The 17545-nt window shown below is 40.0% G+C and overlaps 1 protein-coding gene across 2 annotated transcripts in view; it reads left to right on the forward strand.

The window, feature by feature from the left end:
* The window catches only part of LOC131228142 (uncharacterized), a 51986-nt gene extending 36107 nt beyond the window's left edge, over positions 1-15879 (forward strand). For both annotated transcript variants that reach the window (XM_058223973.1, XM_058223974.1), the window contains 3 exons: positions 11586-11702; positions 13436-13493; positions 14740-15879. In XM_058223973.1, the coding sequence (XP_058079956.1) occupies positions 11586-11702; positions 13436-13493; positions 14740-15186 (622 nt within the window). In that variant the 3' untranslated portion in view covers positions 15187-15879. The remainder of the gene's footprint in view (positions 1-11585; positions 11703-13435; positions 13494-14739) is intronic.
* Positions 15880-17545: the final 1666 nt, after the last annotated feature.

Here is a 17545-nt window from a genome sequence, read left to right on the forward strand (position 1 = left end):
GTTATGGTGATCCCATCACAACTATATAGCCCTCGTGTAAATCACTCGCTCAATTCATGTCAGAGTTGCATGATCTTGGCCTGTTGAAAAGCTAATGCAATAGGCTTTCAAATGGAACCTTTTGTGTCATTTGATGCCGAAAACAGGTCCTCCATTGGTTGTGGAAGATGAATGTGGATGGTTTGTCTTTTGGGAATCCATCCCCCTTGGGGGTCAGAGGTTTGCTTAGGGATGACCAAATAATGCAGGGGAATTTCACACCGAGCAAGTGGTTAATTGTCCTGCATCACCAAAGGAAAATCAAGATTCTTTTTTGCAGAGTTGGAAGTTCTCAAGGTCAAGGTATTCAATAACGGTAATGGTAGCTATAACGGCCACCATCGTTACCGTTGCGATATGGGCCGCAGTGTGCCATTACAACCATTTAGAAAAAGAAAAAAGAAAAAAATTGTAACAGCCATGTAAAGGACCGTTGCGGGCCATTTTTTTCTGTAGCCATTACGGCCCCATAACACATAACAGCACCTACTGTTACTGCTACTGTAGCCATTCTGCAACCGTTATTTAGATATCATATTCAAGATGAGTTTGAAATTAAATAAAGATGCTCTTAGATCTCTTGACCATCTTATTATGGAAGGGGACTCCCAAAGTGCTATTTCTTTGGTTAGCGGTTCTATTTGGGTTCCTTGGAGGTGATTCCTCGATGTAAATGAAATTAAAGAGATTCATATTGCATGTTCTGGTTCCTTTTCATTGGTTCCCTAGGAGTTTAATACTATTTTAGATGACTTGGCCAAGCATGGTGTGGCCAAGCATTTCCTTCAAAAGTGCCGTTGCTCATAAAAAAAACCTGTAAGGTGGCCTGGAAACTAATTGACGAAAGAAGGGTTTATTAAGTAATCCACTTTTAAATAGGTTACTTGAGTTACAACAAGTATTTGTTGTTATGCTTCTGTCGGACTTCTACGATCTAAATGCTGTTTTCCTTCCAGACACACAAAAAACCAAAAAAAAAAAAAAGAAGGAACAAAATAAGCTACTGACTACGTGAAAAAACCAACCATATGCAACATATAGGCTTACTGATTAATTGGAAGTTTGTGGGTCCTGCATTAGATTAATTGAGTAGATTGTGGGGTCAACTCCTAGACTGCATCAAGAGGGAGATGAAATAGGAAGGGAATATTGTGTGAAGACCCCAACTACTAATGTTGGAGGCCTTCAAATTCATCAAGTTGGATGATAAGTGGATCCCACAGTAGATAATTGGGACTGGGACTTGGATCATGGGAATTGATTGTGATTTTTATAATAACCAATCAAGTAGTAGAATAATCCCCTCTTTAATAGGAGTTTTTAAAGTGGCATATGACTTCTCTTTAGAAGCATTCCTGTGATTCCCAGTACTTATCTAGCCCCATGTTGAATTTGGGTATCAATGGGATTCCCTAGGCCCCAGTTTTCTTGGCCATGTGCTGTATTTTTGTCGGGTCTTGTTTGGTATAAGAGTCTAGGTAAGGGTTTCAAATGTGCAAACACACACCCACGCACACATACATGCATGTGTGCAGTATGGCTTAATTTTTTGAGGAATGAAAAAACAAGCAGTTAAATTTTCTTTTGTTAATCCTGTGGCTGGATTAATATTTGAGCGTGCTCCAAGGATGTACCATTGGGGTGACTAAACTGGAAGTTACAAATTTGATGCAAGTGAAGACCTGAAACTTTGAATTAGGCGTTACAGATATATTGTTTATTTTGGCCTACTCATCTGATTGTAGTTTTTGCAAGGTTCTTTTTTTTTTTTTTTTTTTGGTTTGAGGTAAGAACAACTTTATTAAGAAACTCGCAAAGGGAGAAAAGAATACATCCCAAAACACACACACACACGCACACACTAAAAAAGAGGGCCTGGTGCACTCCCCCACATTCATTCCTAAAACAGCGCCCGTTCCTAATCCCCCAAATAACCCACAACACGGCTATAATAATCAGCCTTCAATAAGTTTTCCCACATTTGCCAACTCCACCATGCCAAGCCCAAAGAAAATCCTCCACATTCTTCGGCATCATCCAATTGGTGTGGAGATAGCCAAGGAAGTGATCCCAAATTTTTCTGGCAAAAGGGCAATGAATGCAAGTGTTGATCCAATCCATAAATGATTAATGGGGCATCACTCAAATGCATCTACATTGATCGCCTTGAACACAATTGGGACGCGAATTGCTTGTGCTGTTCCTGTTGGCAGAAGCTCTATGGGGTTCACATCAGTGTCCTTGAAAAATCCACTCCGTCTAGGAGTTTTGCCAGATCACATTAGCATTGGAGCCCAAGAGGCAGATTCAAAAATTAATAAGCCACTCTACAAGAAATAGCAGGGATGAAAAAGCCCAATGTTGAAACCTTCCCAGGGCCTGCCATGATGTTTATATGCCATCCAAACCGTTTATAAGGTTATTCCCATTGGGATGAACTAAAAACACAAATATTAGCCTGATCCAAGACTTGTGGCCCTAAGAAGTTTTTAACGGTGGGCCTCACTATTTCCTGTGGTGTGCCCCACTTTGAGTTTTGGATCAGCCTTATTTTTGGGCTCATGTCTTAACATGAGCTGGCAAAACTTATGGATGGAGTGGATGTCACGTGGACATCACGGTACCCCACAAAGCTCTCACTAAATATTCCATGAAATAGTGGGGAGAAAGATCGTTGAGTAATAAAAACCTGCTTATTCCCATTGCCTGGGTTCACATTTTCCAACAACTAGAAAATGAGTTAACAAGTAAAATTATCTAGTCATTAAATAGCTGAAAAAGGTATGAAAGACTGGGTGTGCATGTGGGCATTAACGTAAATGTCACCCTCCTGCTCATGCAAAATGTCCGGAGGCCCCTTGTCTCATGTTTTCAAGTTGACCCCAATGAGAACCTTCTCTCTTAGAAATAGCCAACAAATGCTGTAGCGCACAGCAATGGCCATGGATTCTATATCTTGACAAAAGATATTGAAGCAGTTTCAAGTCATGCTAACTCAGTAAAGGAACTTTTTGAGCCCATGAGATTTTTCGATTCTCTAACTCGTGCTGCATCACTACAAAATGAGAGCTTTTTTAAAACTTTGTCCATTTAGTTCTTTGTAAATCTAAGGTTTTGGACTGTTTCATCCCCAAAAACTTCAAATACCCACTCACCCTGATATAAGATTTAGAGCTCTTCTAAAGTTGGAGATTGGATGGCTATATTCTCATCCTGCACCATTCATCTTGCCAAAACAATGTCCTAGTCTCAGTCCTAGCTGTAAACCTCAGGTTCTGGTTTAAAATATTGGAAAAATCTTCTAGCTATTCCAAACAATCCCTTCCCATCCTCTTTCCGAAGGAGTCCAAATTTTGTCATCAAGAATGATCAACCAGAGATATGAACAGGCTTTATGAATTATCTAACTACATTTCATCAATTGAGTGATATTTTAGTCTCTTAGGCTCTTATTCCTGAATCACTTTTGCCCTTAGGCTTGCACACTTTACTCCATTTGACCAGGTAAGCTTTTTTGTTTGAGCCAACAATGAAGTTCTTTTGGGCCCTCTCATGTTTTCATGCAACAAACAATGTAGTTTTATAGATTGGCATATAGGACTCGATATATTGGACAGTGTTCCCTTAGTTAAGGTGATCGTCCCATGGGCCAATGGTAATGACCTTTTCACATCACTGAACTTGGTTCTAAACACCTAAGCATGTTTGTATGCAGCAGTGAATCTCGAGTCATCCAAAGAGGTCTCGATCAGAAAGAACAGTGTGCTGAGTTTATCCAAAACATTCCGGATGGAAGTAGGAAGGCTTTTCTCGTTTAGTTGATAAGGTAGGAAGTCAAGGCTACCTTTTCCAAACTGTTTCTTTCGGTCTCTCACTCAAAACAAAATGCTTTAAGCCAATCTATCCAATTTAATAAGGAGTTTCCAACATGCAACCAGCCTTCAAATAGGATTCAGCTTGTGCCTCAAAGAGATCCCAATGATGGATCAAGCCAATAGCCTTCATTACCACAATGGTTATTATACATTTTAACATATTTCCTTAACTATATCACAAATTGCAATTGTAGCTAGGATTGTCAATGCGTACCTGATTCCATGGATACCTAAGGTACTCAGGTCAGGTTGCATCTGGGTCGAAATTTCAGACTCATTTGAAAATTAGCCAAAAATCAGGTTGGCTACCCGATATAAATATAAACGTGTGCGTGCCTGCGTGTGTGAAATGCTCCAGTGCTCTTGGAGCACTATCAGTTATAGTGCACCTAGTTGCATAGATTCACATGGACAGTCCAGTCGATCAATCTGAAAGTTCTGAACATGCTCCAGTGCTCTTGGAGCACTATTAGTTATAGTGCTCGTAGTTGCGTAGGTTCACATGGACGGTCCAATTGATCAATCTGAAAGTTCCGAACACATTTCATGGGATGCCATGCAAATATTGCAATGATCAAATGATCTAATCCATCCTTGATTTGGCCTTATTTTCTGTAGCGATCCTTTTTTCAACGCATAGATGGGATGGTTATGACTACCTAACAAAAGTGATTCTTTAGAATTAAAAGCAATCCATGATGGTCTCTAACAAATAGATGGATCAAAATGTTGAATGGACCTATTTTTATGTAAATAATCTAGGCCATCCATATGAATGACCATTGATTGAATGGTCACTGTTTGTCAAATTGTTGTGATGCTTGCATAGCTGCCCATGAAATGTGCATTGGACCTAATGAGCAATCTAGATCAACAGATTGGACAGTCTTAAGTATCCCAATGCAACTAAATGCAACTGGGAGCACTATAACTTATAGTGCTATGAGAGCACTGGAGCATCTCTATCTCTCTACACATGCGCGTGCGCACACACGCACAGGTGTATACATGAGAGTGATGCTCATGTCCAATCCGTTGGACGAGAAGTAAACATCCAAACAAAGGATAAGTTCCAACCTTGTGCATGTGAGATCCAATCAATCAAATTGCTAGGCCCCACCATGAGGACCATCTGATGTAAAATTCAACCCAATCCACACATGATGGGCCACAACATGGAAAATGATGGATAGCTGCTGATTAATAAAATGTGTGTTTGTGGCCTACCTGATGAGTGGATCATTGTTTCACAGTAGGTGACCTGTTGGAAATGAGTCTCTCTCTCTCTCTCTCTCTCTCTCTCTCTCTCTCTCTCTCTCAAGTTCGGTAGTCCCGACTTGTGGACCCCACCGTGATATGTGCACATATGTTCCATCTATCAGGTCTAGAACCCAAAAATCAAGTCGATCCAACATTCAGGTGGCCCATACCTGAGGGGACATCATAAAGTTATGTCTACAACCTCTAAATTCACTTGATATGGCCCACCTGAGTTCTAGAATGGCATGATTTTTGTTGTCCCTTCATCCTGGTGTGGCACATCTAATGAATGGATTTTTTGGCATGTACACAACATGGTGGGCCCCACAAACAGTCTAGAAGGTTTTATTGGTTGGGCGTTCCCTCACAACTGTTCCTTATGGTGTGGCCCACCTGAATCTTTGATTAGTCTAATTTTTGTCCTTGTGGCCTACCATTGAAGGGAGCACCTCATGGGTAGGGTGGATCTGATGCATATGTCATAGTGGGCCCACAGAGATCGACACTTCTGTAAGTTACAGTAGTTCAACATTACTGGATCATTCTTCTATACAAATACATGCATATATGCATATACACATACATATGTATGTACATAAGCGTTGTCAAAATCTTACGATTTACGATTTGAGTGGAATCTTAAGCAAAATGATTTGAATCCCACCTTTGAATCCCATTTTATATGAATACTACGATTTTGTGATTTGAATCCTACAATTTACAATTCAAATCTTGATTTACGATTCAAATTATGCTTGTTATCTTCTAGCTTAAGCTTCAGTTGGCTATTATTTTATATTTTTAAATTGGTGGAGGCTTTAAGAATCATTTAGAAAAAAAACTTATAAAAAAAGAATCGTTTAGAAAAGGTAAACTGTTTTATTTATTTCTTTATAAGAGATTAAATGATATATATTCTTGTCAATATTAAATCGTAGAGCTTTTTTTTTTTTAAAATAAAATAAAATGATTTCTTACTTCTTAACTAGTCGAAAACACCAAATTAATGTATGACTTATTTGGAATGTTTTTATGGATGGTTACAATCATGTTAATTTATATGTATTGTGGAATGATGGTTAGAAACCAAAATATCTTTTCTCGTCGGTCTACGGAATCAAATGCCACTTTTCCAATGCGATTCTATATTCAAGAAAGGTAACAAGAACATAAATTATTAAAGGATCCTTGTATGTTTTTTAAGGAAAATTTCTTAAAAGACAAAAAAAGGAAAGATAAGAATCATTTAATTTTTAAGTAATACGATGTCATGATAGTGTTATAGTTTTTAATTTTTGTTGATTTATTTATATTTTTCATATTTTTAAGAAAATCATAAAAAATCTTACGATTTATGATACGATTTGCGATTCGATGCGATTCAACCCCTATTATGATTTGCGATATGATAACGATTTTGACAACATTGATGTACATATATGTATGTGTTTGTGGCATGCACTCTCTCCAATACGGATTGTTGATTTGGATAAGTCGTGTCGAACCCTTCAGAATTGACTCGGGCTCGTTCAAGACAAGTACGGATCGGTACCATGAGTTAATCCTTGATTGACCCACAACTCGGGCGAGTCAGGCGATTCAATCCCAACTCAGGTAAGTCACGAATTGACTCGAACCCAAACGAGTCACCAAATCAGAAAACCATGCTAATCTCTCTCTCTCTCTCTCTCTCTCTCTCTCTCTCTCACACACACACACACACACACACACACACACACGCTCAATCTCTACTCACCTACCCCCCAAACTGACCCTCGTAGGTGGGTTCAGGCATGGATACAGTCGGACTTTACCTGAACACTTGTTGACAGCCCTAATTGTAGCCTAGTTGCCACAATTCACTATAAGTTCTAAATATTCAATATCTCTACAGTTGGGTACTTAGGCACTACTATGGAGCACCTTGGAATTATAGATATACATGATAGACCCAAGCCTAGCTAAAGGGCCTAACTAACAAGCCAAGCCCGGCTCAAAGCCAAGTAGGGCTCATCGGGGCACGCCTGGTCCATTGCTGCCCTTAGTACTCTGTCTTTGTGAAGGATCTTGGTTTCATTTGTCGTTGTCGTGGATGAATCACCACCTTCAATGAAATAGTGGAAAGAACATAGTCTAATGCTTTCTTCTTTAGGTTGCAGTTTTGTTGCCAGCTGATGACTATGCTTGTATCCGTGATGGTTGAGGGTTTTCACAGACTCTTAATTTCACTGGCGAACCATTTGATTTCACTAGCAAGGCACTTTAAGCGGAATGCTTACATGCAGCTCATGTCATAATCTCATTGAAGCGTTATACTGCTGCGTCTTCACAGTAGCTGTGGCAAACATATGAATTGACAGGGACTGTTGATTTGACGCGCCACTACATTTTGGTGATTTGCCAAAATCAATGGGACTGTTAACCATCCAATTAGCAACCTGCATATTGAATGGTTGGCTTAAAGAGGAAAGTTCCACATTCAAGAAGAAAACTTCGCTACTGAAACTGTCAGAGTAATCCAATCACTCTGGTTTTGGACCATAGCTCATCTATATGGTGGCAGCCTAGTAGATCAACAGGCTTGGCTACCATACATCTTTGCCGTGTGTATCTTAGGAGGAAGCTTCCTGATGCATGACAATTAACCACTTGCTCTAAAAGCTCGAACTAATAGAGCATGGTGAATTAATCTCTTTATCTCATAGCCCAGGCCCCACATCCATGGCTTAGGTCCTGGGCCGAACCCTCCTCGTGGGCTCCAAATCACATGGGTTTTGCGGGCTGCCCACCCCGAGTGTGTCCCCACATCCCACAGGCCACCCCACTCAAACCCGGTGTGAAAATGCCCTTGCATTACTTCCTAGTACTATGCCGAAACCTGCATATGAGGATTCCTTTCAAAAAGGTTTTTTTTTTTTTTTTTTTGGGAGATGATGAACAAGCAACCTCTAATTTAACTTCTTGGACCAACCGCCCCCTTTTTTAACATTGGTTCCAACCATTGTTCCAAATATTGACAATATCGCTGATATTATCAATATTGCCAAATTAGTGATACGGAGAATGTGGCATTTTAAAAATTTCCAAATATAGCCAATAATTTCTATAATATCAATGATATTTGGCAATATTATCAATACCAATGATATTTTGAGAAGAGTCTCTTCTAAAAGTTCCTTGGTATCGACGACATCATGGATAATATCCCGGTATTGATGACAACATGGATAGTATTCCCGACATGGTGTGCCGTAAAGGCCGTTACGTAAAGCGGTAAAGGTAATGATGGCAACCGTTGCATGTTTTGGAGTCGTAACAATCGTAACAACCATTATGGAAAAAATGACCTGTAACCGTTGTTAACTGCCCATTACGCCCCCTTGTAAAGGCCTATAACAGCCCAGCAATAGTCTGTTACGGGGCAAATACAGGTCTTTTGGATTTTTTTCAACGTTACAAGGTAGATACATGTTTTTTTGGGTTTTTTCTTTTAATAAAAAAAAAAGAGAGACTGTAACGGCCGTTATGACCCATATCATAAAGGTAACGGTGGTGGCCGTTATGGCCATTGTTACCGTTATAGAATACCTTGATCCCCAATACCAGCGATAATATCCCCGATAGTGGGGAAAACATTAGTAAATAGGCAAAACTGAATAGGAAACTGGAAAAAATTCCCGAAACCTAAAAAAGTTCATTTTATGTGGGGTGTGTGTAGAATTTTGTTCCTTAGGTGATTTCGATCTATCATGGTTTTTATTGAATTAAAGTTTAGATTTGGGGAAAAATCTTGAAGCGGAGACATGCTAGAAATGCTAACAAAAAATGCATAGAAACTTAAAAAAAATAAAAAATCAAATGTTAGCACGAATTTATATATATATATATATATATATATATATATATATATATATATATATATATATATCTTATTCTCATGCATTGACATGGATTTGTGGTGAAAAAATTAAATTTAAGTGGAATTTAGGAAAATCCTAATTTATCCGTTTTTATCTTGGAAATGTGTTCTTCACTATTAATTAATGTTGAAATTTCATTCTTTGATAAGTGGTGGGCGATCTATTGTTTGGCTACAATTTTATATTTATTTTGCATTAATTCTTTTTGATAGCATATGGTTTAGGCCTCTATTAAAATGAAAACTTATTATGTATGGTTGTTTGGAAAATTATCAAGTGCAAACGTTTTTTGCCACAATTGAGGTGAAAACCTCCTTTGTGGGGCCACCATGATGTGTTGATGAGATCCACTCCAATCATCATGCAAGCCGTCCCATGTTTAGATGTGGGCCCAAAAATCATGCCAATCCATGACTAAGGTGGTCTGCACCATACGGAACACTTGAGAGGGCACCTTCCCTTCCCAACTGTCCTTGCTAATGTGGCCCACCTAAGTCATGGATTGACCTAATTTTGGGCACATGGCCAAACGAGGGATTGTGTACATGATGGTGATAGTGGATGTCTTGAGCACATCATGGTGCGGGCGTGCGGCCCACGCAACTCATTTGCAATATAATTATAGTAACATCTCCTGAAGTTCCGCTGATAATTTACATCTTTGTCATGAATGCATCATGGTGCGGCCCATGCAACTTGTTTGTACTATAATTATAGCGAAAACGTTTGCCCTAGATCATAACCCTGGTTGTTTTTTGCGATATTTTGATCCCTAAATATATAAACGTGTTGTTTAAGGTCTCCTGAAGTTTCATTGAAAATTTTCATCTTTTCCCCAATGTTTCCTTTTAGACAGTGATATTTTTCAGAGTATCGGCGATACTATCGGTGATTCCATACATATTTCCGTATCTCCAGTCATCGATACATGTAACGATACCAATACTCTGAACACCAGTTCCAACCCACCCCTAAATTTGGGAAATAACCTCATTTACCCCCTTTTGGTGAAAAACCGGTATAACCACATTAATCTTTTATGGTATTCCAGTTCTACCTTTTCATTTGGCAACGGGCTGAAGAAGCACGAGGTTTGCAAATTCTGCACGTGCGTGTTGAGGCCCAACACATCAACACCAGGCACACATGCCGATATGGAACGTGTGAGATCTGGGATTTCCATCTGATGGCCTACACTACTTGGATATTCTAGCTTAAAATAAGATCACTTTGGGCCACAACATCTCAAAAATGAATGGACACAATCCTGAAGGAAAACAACAAGAAAATGACAGCTGTTGACCATTTATTCAGCGGACCCATCATTAACGTAGATCAATGGCATTTGTGTGTAATTGGTACTTCAAATTAACAGCTAAAAATAAATAAATAACTATTGTCAACATTCATGAGATTATTATAAATAGTGGGATTGATTTTTGGACTATGGCCAATCAAGGGGCCCACCAAATGGACGATGTGGATAACTAGACTTGTCAGCGACATTAATGGGCTAGAAGTCAGTATTTCACTTGGTCAAACTTGCTGAATGGGTTTGTTGCTGAAGATCTCCACCTGTAATGATCTAGACCATCCATCTGAAAAACCACTGCCTTCCACATTGGAACAATTGGGTGGACAGGTTGAGATACCATCCCCATGATTGATACACGTGAGATGCAACATAACCCAGTGCTAATGAATTGCACTAGATCACTCCCATGTGAGGATGCAAATTTGTATTTTATACTCCAACCTGTAGGGGCATCATAAGGTGTACATGACTTTCCCTATGTTCAAGATGTGTGGAACCCACCCTGATGTGCCTGTGTCATCCAAACCATCCATCAAATGTGACCCATGTTAAACCCAAGGCTTTAAAGCTAGCCTAATCTGAGAGAGTCCAAGTGTGACTGCCATGGTATGCTGTGCAGCTCAAACCACTTGTTCGATATTGGCACCCATGTGTACCAACATGTGGATGACTGGAGCTTCATGTGCATGGAATCCAAGGGCATGGATGGAATAATATAAAAACTTAATGTGGTTACATTGTTCCCTTCAGGAGTATATGGGGTAATTTATTAAATGTAGGGGGTGGGTTGGAACAAAAATTAAATGAGGCATGGCTGGTCTGAAAAGAATAGACGGGGTGAATGGTCGTTAACCCCTTTTCTTTTACTGGGTTTCTTTTACAGCGTCATCATTCCTCTCATTCTTATCAAGGTCCTCGTTCGATCTTCATTCTAGAAGATAGATGTGGACAACAGAGATATATACTTTGTTGGACATGATTTTCTGTTGAGAAATAAGTGGACATCATACAAATATATACTTTGTTGGACGTGATTTTCTGTAAAGAAATAAGAGGATCGAACTATGTAAACACTGATATTTTGTGTTATATATGATTGAATTGAATGTTGGATGAAGAGTTTCTACCTGCTTTTAAAAGAGTATGTAAATATTATCTATACTTTTGTAATTTCAGGAAACAATGTGTACAAAGCTATAATGTCTTTGACTTCCTGAGGGAGATTGTCAGCAAAGTTCCCGACTTGGGAGGTTCTGATGCTGCTGGTGAGGATAGATCCATTACCAGGAGAAGGTTAGAAAAAGCAAAATATTCGGATTGTAACTGCTTTTTATTTTTTTGGAAGATGACAATTTCATTAAAACCAAACAGCAAAACCACAAGATACAGCAGAAGAAGGTGAACCTATCGTCACTCCACTGTGAATAAAAAACAAGCAACAAACAACAGAGAGCAAAAGAAACAAAGAGAACAAAGCACCGGCTGACCAACAGCTAGATCACCAAAACAATCGAGTCCCAGTCAGTTCAAACAGTGGCCAGTGAGGTACCTGAGAACTCTGGGTGCACATTGACCCATCCCAAAACCAAAGAAACAAAAGAAAATTCCAGGGCCATCTTTGGGGAGTCCTCAAAAGTTCTTAATTCCTTCTATAGCCCCTAAATAATAGCAAATGGCAACAAAGCCCATAAATGTCTACCCCTCTCTGAAATGGGCTGGGAGTCCAGCCTGCTAGAACCTCAATTAGAGACTGTTCTAGTACCTAATTGAGACCTTGAACAGCTTGAAAAAAATGGTCCCAACACTCTTCGGCTACTGGACAATGCAAGAGGAGGTGGTCTACGGGTTCCTCACTCTTCCCGCACATGATGCACATATTAACAATTACCAAGTTCCTCTTTTTCAGATTGTCCACTGTTAGAATTCTTTTGGCAGTGGCTAACCAAGCAAAAGCTTGCACTCGAGGAGGAATAGGGGTTTTCCATGTCTTAACACAGGGTAAGGAGACCCATCTGAGGCATATAATTTAGAAAAAAAAGTTGATTTGGCTGAGAAGCAGCCGTTTGGCTCCCACTGCCAATCATGGTTTAAAAAAAAAAAAACGGTTACCTTATGGCTGTAACAGTAAACAGTGGTGCCCGTTATACAATTCGAGGCTGTAACTCCCAATTTGAAAGAAAAAAAAAGGGCTTGTAACGACCGTTACAGGCCGATATGGGGCCGATACATATGTTTATTTTTTAAAAAAAATCAACTGTTACACATAACGTCTTATGGCTGCCATTACCATTATTGATTACCTGGCTGCTAATACTTTGAATCCTCACATGAGGTATCAATGCTAACCTCATGAAGGATACCCCTGAGAGTAGCAAATTCTCTATATTCCTCATTCAAGTCCTGAAGGAGGGGGACATTACAGACCAAGGATCCCCCCCAAATACTCACAGCACTCCCTCACTTTCACATCCTTATTCACCGCAAGGAAAAATAATGATGGAAAAGCCATAGGCAGTTGTGAGTCTCCAATCCAACTGTCCTCCCAGAATCTAATTCTTGGCCCTTCCTACCATGAATCTGCACCCTTCACCTAAAATACCCACTTTTTCCGCCACACTTCTATTTGCCTTATCTGACCTCTACCAATCTGGCTAATTGCTGTCCACATAGAGGAACCCATCAGGTACTCTTCCCTGTTAGGAAACTGCCCACCACCATCTGACTCCCCATATTTTCGATAGATCAACTCTCTCCATAACACCCCTGTTTCATCCCCAAACCTCCACCATCATCTTTCTAAGAGATCCCGTTTTTATTTTTCTTTTGTTTTTCCTGACCCTGAGCCTCCCCCCTCTGGCTTTGGGACTTCTCCTATTTCACAAGATGAAAAACTTCTATTTGGCCTTCTCACAAAAAAATCTCTGTTGTGAAGCTTGAAGTGGAGAGCACCCAGTTAGGTTTTTTTGGTGTCAGCGATACGGCTAAATTGGTTTTTGTTCTTGTTTGTCTTTTTCTTTTTCCTACAGGAAAGCTGTAGATGACGATGACAATGACAGCGATGAGGAATCGAAAAGGAGCAGGACGGTACGATTCCATCCTATAATTCTTAATATGACTGTCCATTTTATCATCTGAGGGTGCCTTTTAATGCAGTGATGAATGAATTGGATTGCAGTTATCTACCAAAGGGAAAATTGAAATTTCATCAGCATTTTTTGTATGAAGGTGTGGACTCCAAACAGCAGTTACATTACTTTCAAGTCAGGCTTGAGAGAAATGTAATTTCATTTTGAGAGTCAATGCCTCATTTTCGCTTTCCCTTGATTAACTGAATTTTTGCAGTTCAGTCACACATCCAAATGATATGCTCAGAAACAGATTTAAATCTCTATTTTTACCAGCAGATCATGTCTTATTTTCGCTTCCCCTTGATTAACTGAATTTTTGCAGTTCAGTCACGCATCCAAATGATATGCTCAGAAACAGATTTAAAACTCTATTTTTCAAGACAATGTTCAAATTGTTGCTAGATTACAAGAGATGATGTGAACTTGTTAAGAGTAATTTGGAGGAATGCTGGTTGCACACGAGTTGATGGAGATGTGTGAAAGACGTGTAACAAGATCCAACTACTCATCCAGCAGGCCATCGTTGTTTTCCCTGGCCTAGAAACAGGACAGTTGGGACTATCCCAAGTGCTTAATTTGCTGAAAAAGAATAGACTATAACCGGTTGTGAGACATGTTCCATTGAGCTGTTAACATTCCGTAACTGGCCTGTGTGGTGTGCTGAATGCACAATCTGGATCTTGTACATGTCTGCCATGTGTCCCATGGAAAAGCATCTGCAAGAAGTTTGTTTGTTTGTTTGTTTTTTTTTTTTTTTCTGGATCATCTCAGAGTTCCTGTAATCTACACTTACAAGAAAAGAGTTGCCATCTGATCATACAGAAATTATCATTCCCGATCCCTTCTGAGTTGTTTATTGCACAAATGCTTGTATTTTTTGCACGCTTGAACACACCCTGAAAGGCTTCTCTTTTTCTTCAAATGTCATGGTTATTATTTCTACAAACACCTAAAAGGCTGTCTGAACGTGCTCTTAAATGATATTTGCAGAATGGATTTCATCTCATAGTAGGAAATAACAAAATCTTTACAATTCTCGTGGTATTTTTGAAAAATTCTATTGATTTACCAATGGAAATTTTGATTTTGATCTCTCTGAGATTTGGCAGTCAACATAGAAACTATTTGCATGGTTGTAGCATCTCTTGTCCATGTTTCATCATTAACTTTGCCCTTAAGAGGAAGGCTATTGTTTATTGCAGCATGAGATGGGCCACAGCAGCAGCGGTAGAGGGCGGGGGAGGGGCCGAGGAAGAGGCCGTGGACGTCCTAGTCGAGCGGCTGAGAGAGAGAGTGCCCAATATGAAAAATGCGAAGATGATCCAGACATTTCTCCTCCACACAATGACAAACAGAACCCTAATCCTGGAAGGCCAGATGATGGCATCGAAGACAAAGAATCAAAGGAAAACATAGCTAGTAGCAGCACCAATGTGATGGCACGGAACTTCGATCTGAATGTGGAGTTGAATGAGAATGAAGACGCCACGGCCGCAGCTAGGAAAGTCCCAGCGCCGGACGTCAAGCACGAGGAGTATCCGGGCTGGTCACTCTCCGACATGGACAAGATGGCCATTGACCCGATTCAGCTTGCACAACTCAACAAACAGATAGAAGAAGAAGAGGAAGATTATGACGAGGAAGGATGAGACTGTAAACTAGAGGAACCATCTGATCCCCGGCCCAAGGATATGCATGCTATCCTCAATATTTCCTTTTGTACTAGTGGAGCCAGTGATTAAACATTTTCAGATCTCTGAAGTGATTAGCTTCATCGTGGATGGACTGTGCCCCTGAAATCTCCAGGATTGAAAATCCTACCCATTGATTCCCTTCTGTAGTAATCAATGGGTAGGATTATCCCAACAAGGATATTTTTGGGCCGTGGTCCATCGAGAGTCAGATCTGCCGTACCCGAGGACTTGAAGATTTTATACATGATCACAGGGCGTGGATCACATGATTCCTCATGTAAAGTATCCCTCACAGAGGTTGGTAACTCCATTCTGATACATACAATGCTATTCACCATTTTGAGACTACTGGTAGGAGCTTTTAGGGGAAAACACAAACACACAGATAGCCTAAGGAGATTAAATGCTAGAAATGGCTGGAAAAGCTTTCAGCCTTCCCAGTACTTGTATTATATGCTGCTTCTACACCACTAACAAGAACAGTACTGCTACCTTTTAGTTTAAAGCATTAGACAAATCCTTCATGTGCGTACCTGTCCGGTTGATCATTGATGGATGTGTAATGATGGCTGCCATTGCCATTGTATCCCGCCACAATATGGGGATTATCTATTGGTATATGGATGCTTTATGAGGGATTGCTTGCCATTGACTGATATGAATTCCCAACCTCTGCACTCCCCATCCACTTGCATTACGTCGCACAACTATAGGCTGCCATGAACATTTGTGTTGAGCCAACTTGGGCTTTTACACGCCTGTCGTAACGCAAAGTCACGGCTGATGGATTCTCCTGTGGGTCTGGTCTGTTTTTTCTCCTCTTTTTTTTTTTAAATTATTATTTTCTCCCATAACCAAGGTGTTGAAAATTGTCTGAAACCAGCAAGTATAGCCCCATATATGATTTGCAATGTGCACAAGTTTCTATACCTACCATACGGTACCACCCACCTGTAAACAATATTAGGAGTGTTTCAGTCAAAATCCTTGTAGGATAATCTGCATTTGGCTGACTAGGACAAGCTATGGCGAGGGTAACTCTGTCATTGGATGGTTTTGAGGAGCAGCTGCAGAAATGTGTATGGGGTGGGGCCCATTGTGGTGTGTTGGCATCCAAGTATCCATAAAGTGTACCTAAGCAGGATAAAGGGATGCCCCGAGTAGGCAACACCACTTGATTTTGATGATTTAGGTACGCCTTCCATTTTTTTTAGGGTGTGGCCCACATGAGCATTGGATCAGCTTGATTTTTTTTTTCCTTTCCCCTTGGGTTGCATATAGGAATATCTTTGGAACCGTAAGTACTCCCAAGTATAGGCAGGTTTGGGTCTGGTCCAATTTAAAGACCGTTAAAATCGGTAAGAGAATCTATTTACACACCCACATTTTTTCCTAAACCAAACGCATGTAAGAGAACCCTTTTACACACCAACGCATGTGTCAAAGTTGCAAATGCATCTGCAATATTAAAATAATAATAATGATAATAATAAATGTGTGCAATATAATCTAATCCATTGGGTGTTCTTGAGCATTCTATTATTTGAATCTAAACCTGGATATAAAGACCTGACGGGTACTTGAACCTGATTGGATCTAGGTCCAGGTCTTTAAGAACGTGACCTGGACCCAGTTAGCCATGGGTGATCAAGGACCTGATCCAAATGGACCCACCCATTGACAGCTTCTCCATTTTCTCTCACTTCTTCATTCTATTATTTGATGCACTTGTGATAGTCATTAGGGACTGTTTGGAGAATAACCCAACTTTACTCGGTTGCCTAATATCGAGGCAGCTCACTATCTTGGCTGAGTCACTCCATCTTGTAAATGTGCTTTTTAATTAAAATTAAAAGGAATGAGTTAAGCCCATGACCTCCGTGAAGAAGGCAAACGCTCTCAACCAGCAACAAGAGTAGCAATGGACTGGATCAAGCTAGGCTTGACCCGAGGGAGTTTTGATGAGGCCTGCAGTGACTTTTTCCCATGGTTATCTACTTCTATGTGCTTAGTATGAAACAGAGAAAAAGGAGAGAAAGCCAAAGGATCTCATTCCATAGCAACTCCAAGGCAGACGGTTAAGACCTGAGTCTCAAGCCCAAGTCCAAAATTAGTTGGGTCCAAGACCAACCTGGTCTGGTCCAACCCAAAAATTGATAAAATCCCTATTCCCACTTGAATGTTCCTTATTTATCCATTGATAAAGTGGACCACAATATCCCAAAGTAATAGATAATTGAGAGGAATGGAACCAACCGTATGGACCATAATATATTTGTGCAATGTGTTTATATAAAAAATCAATTTGGTCCGG

The sequence above is a fragment of the Magnolia sinica genome, chromosome 15 (genome assembly GCF_029962835.1).
Source record: "Magnolia sinica isolate HGM2019 chromosome 15, MsV1, whole genome shotgun sequence".
Classification (NCBI taxonomy): Eukaryota; Viridiplantae; Streptophyta; class Magnoliopsida; order Magnoliales; family Magnoliaceae; genus Magnolia; species Magnolia sinica.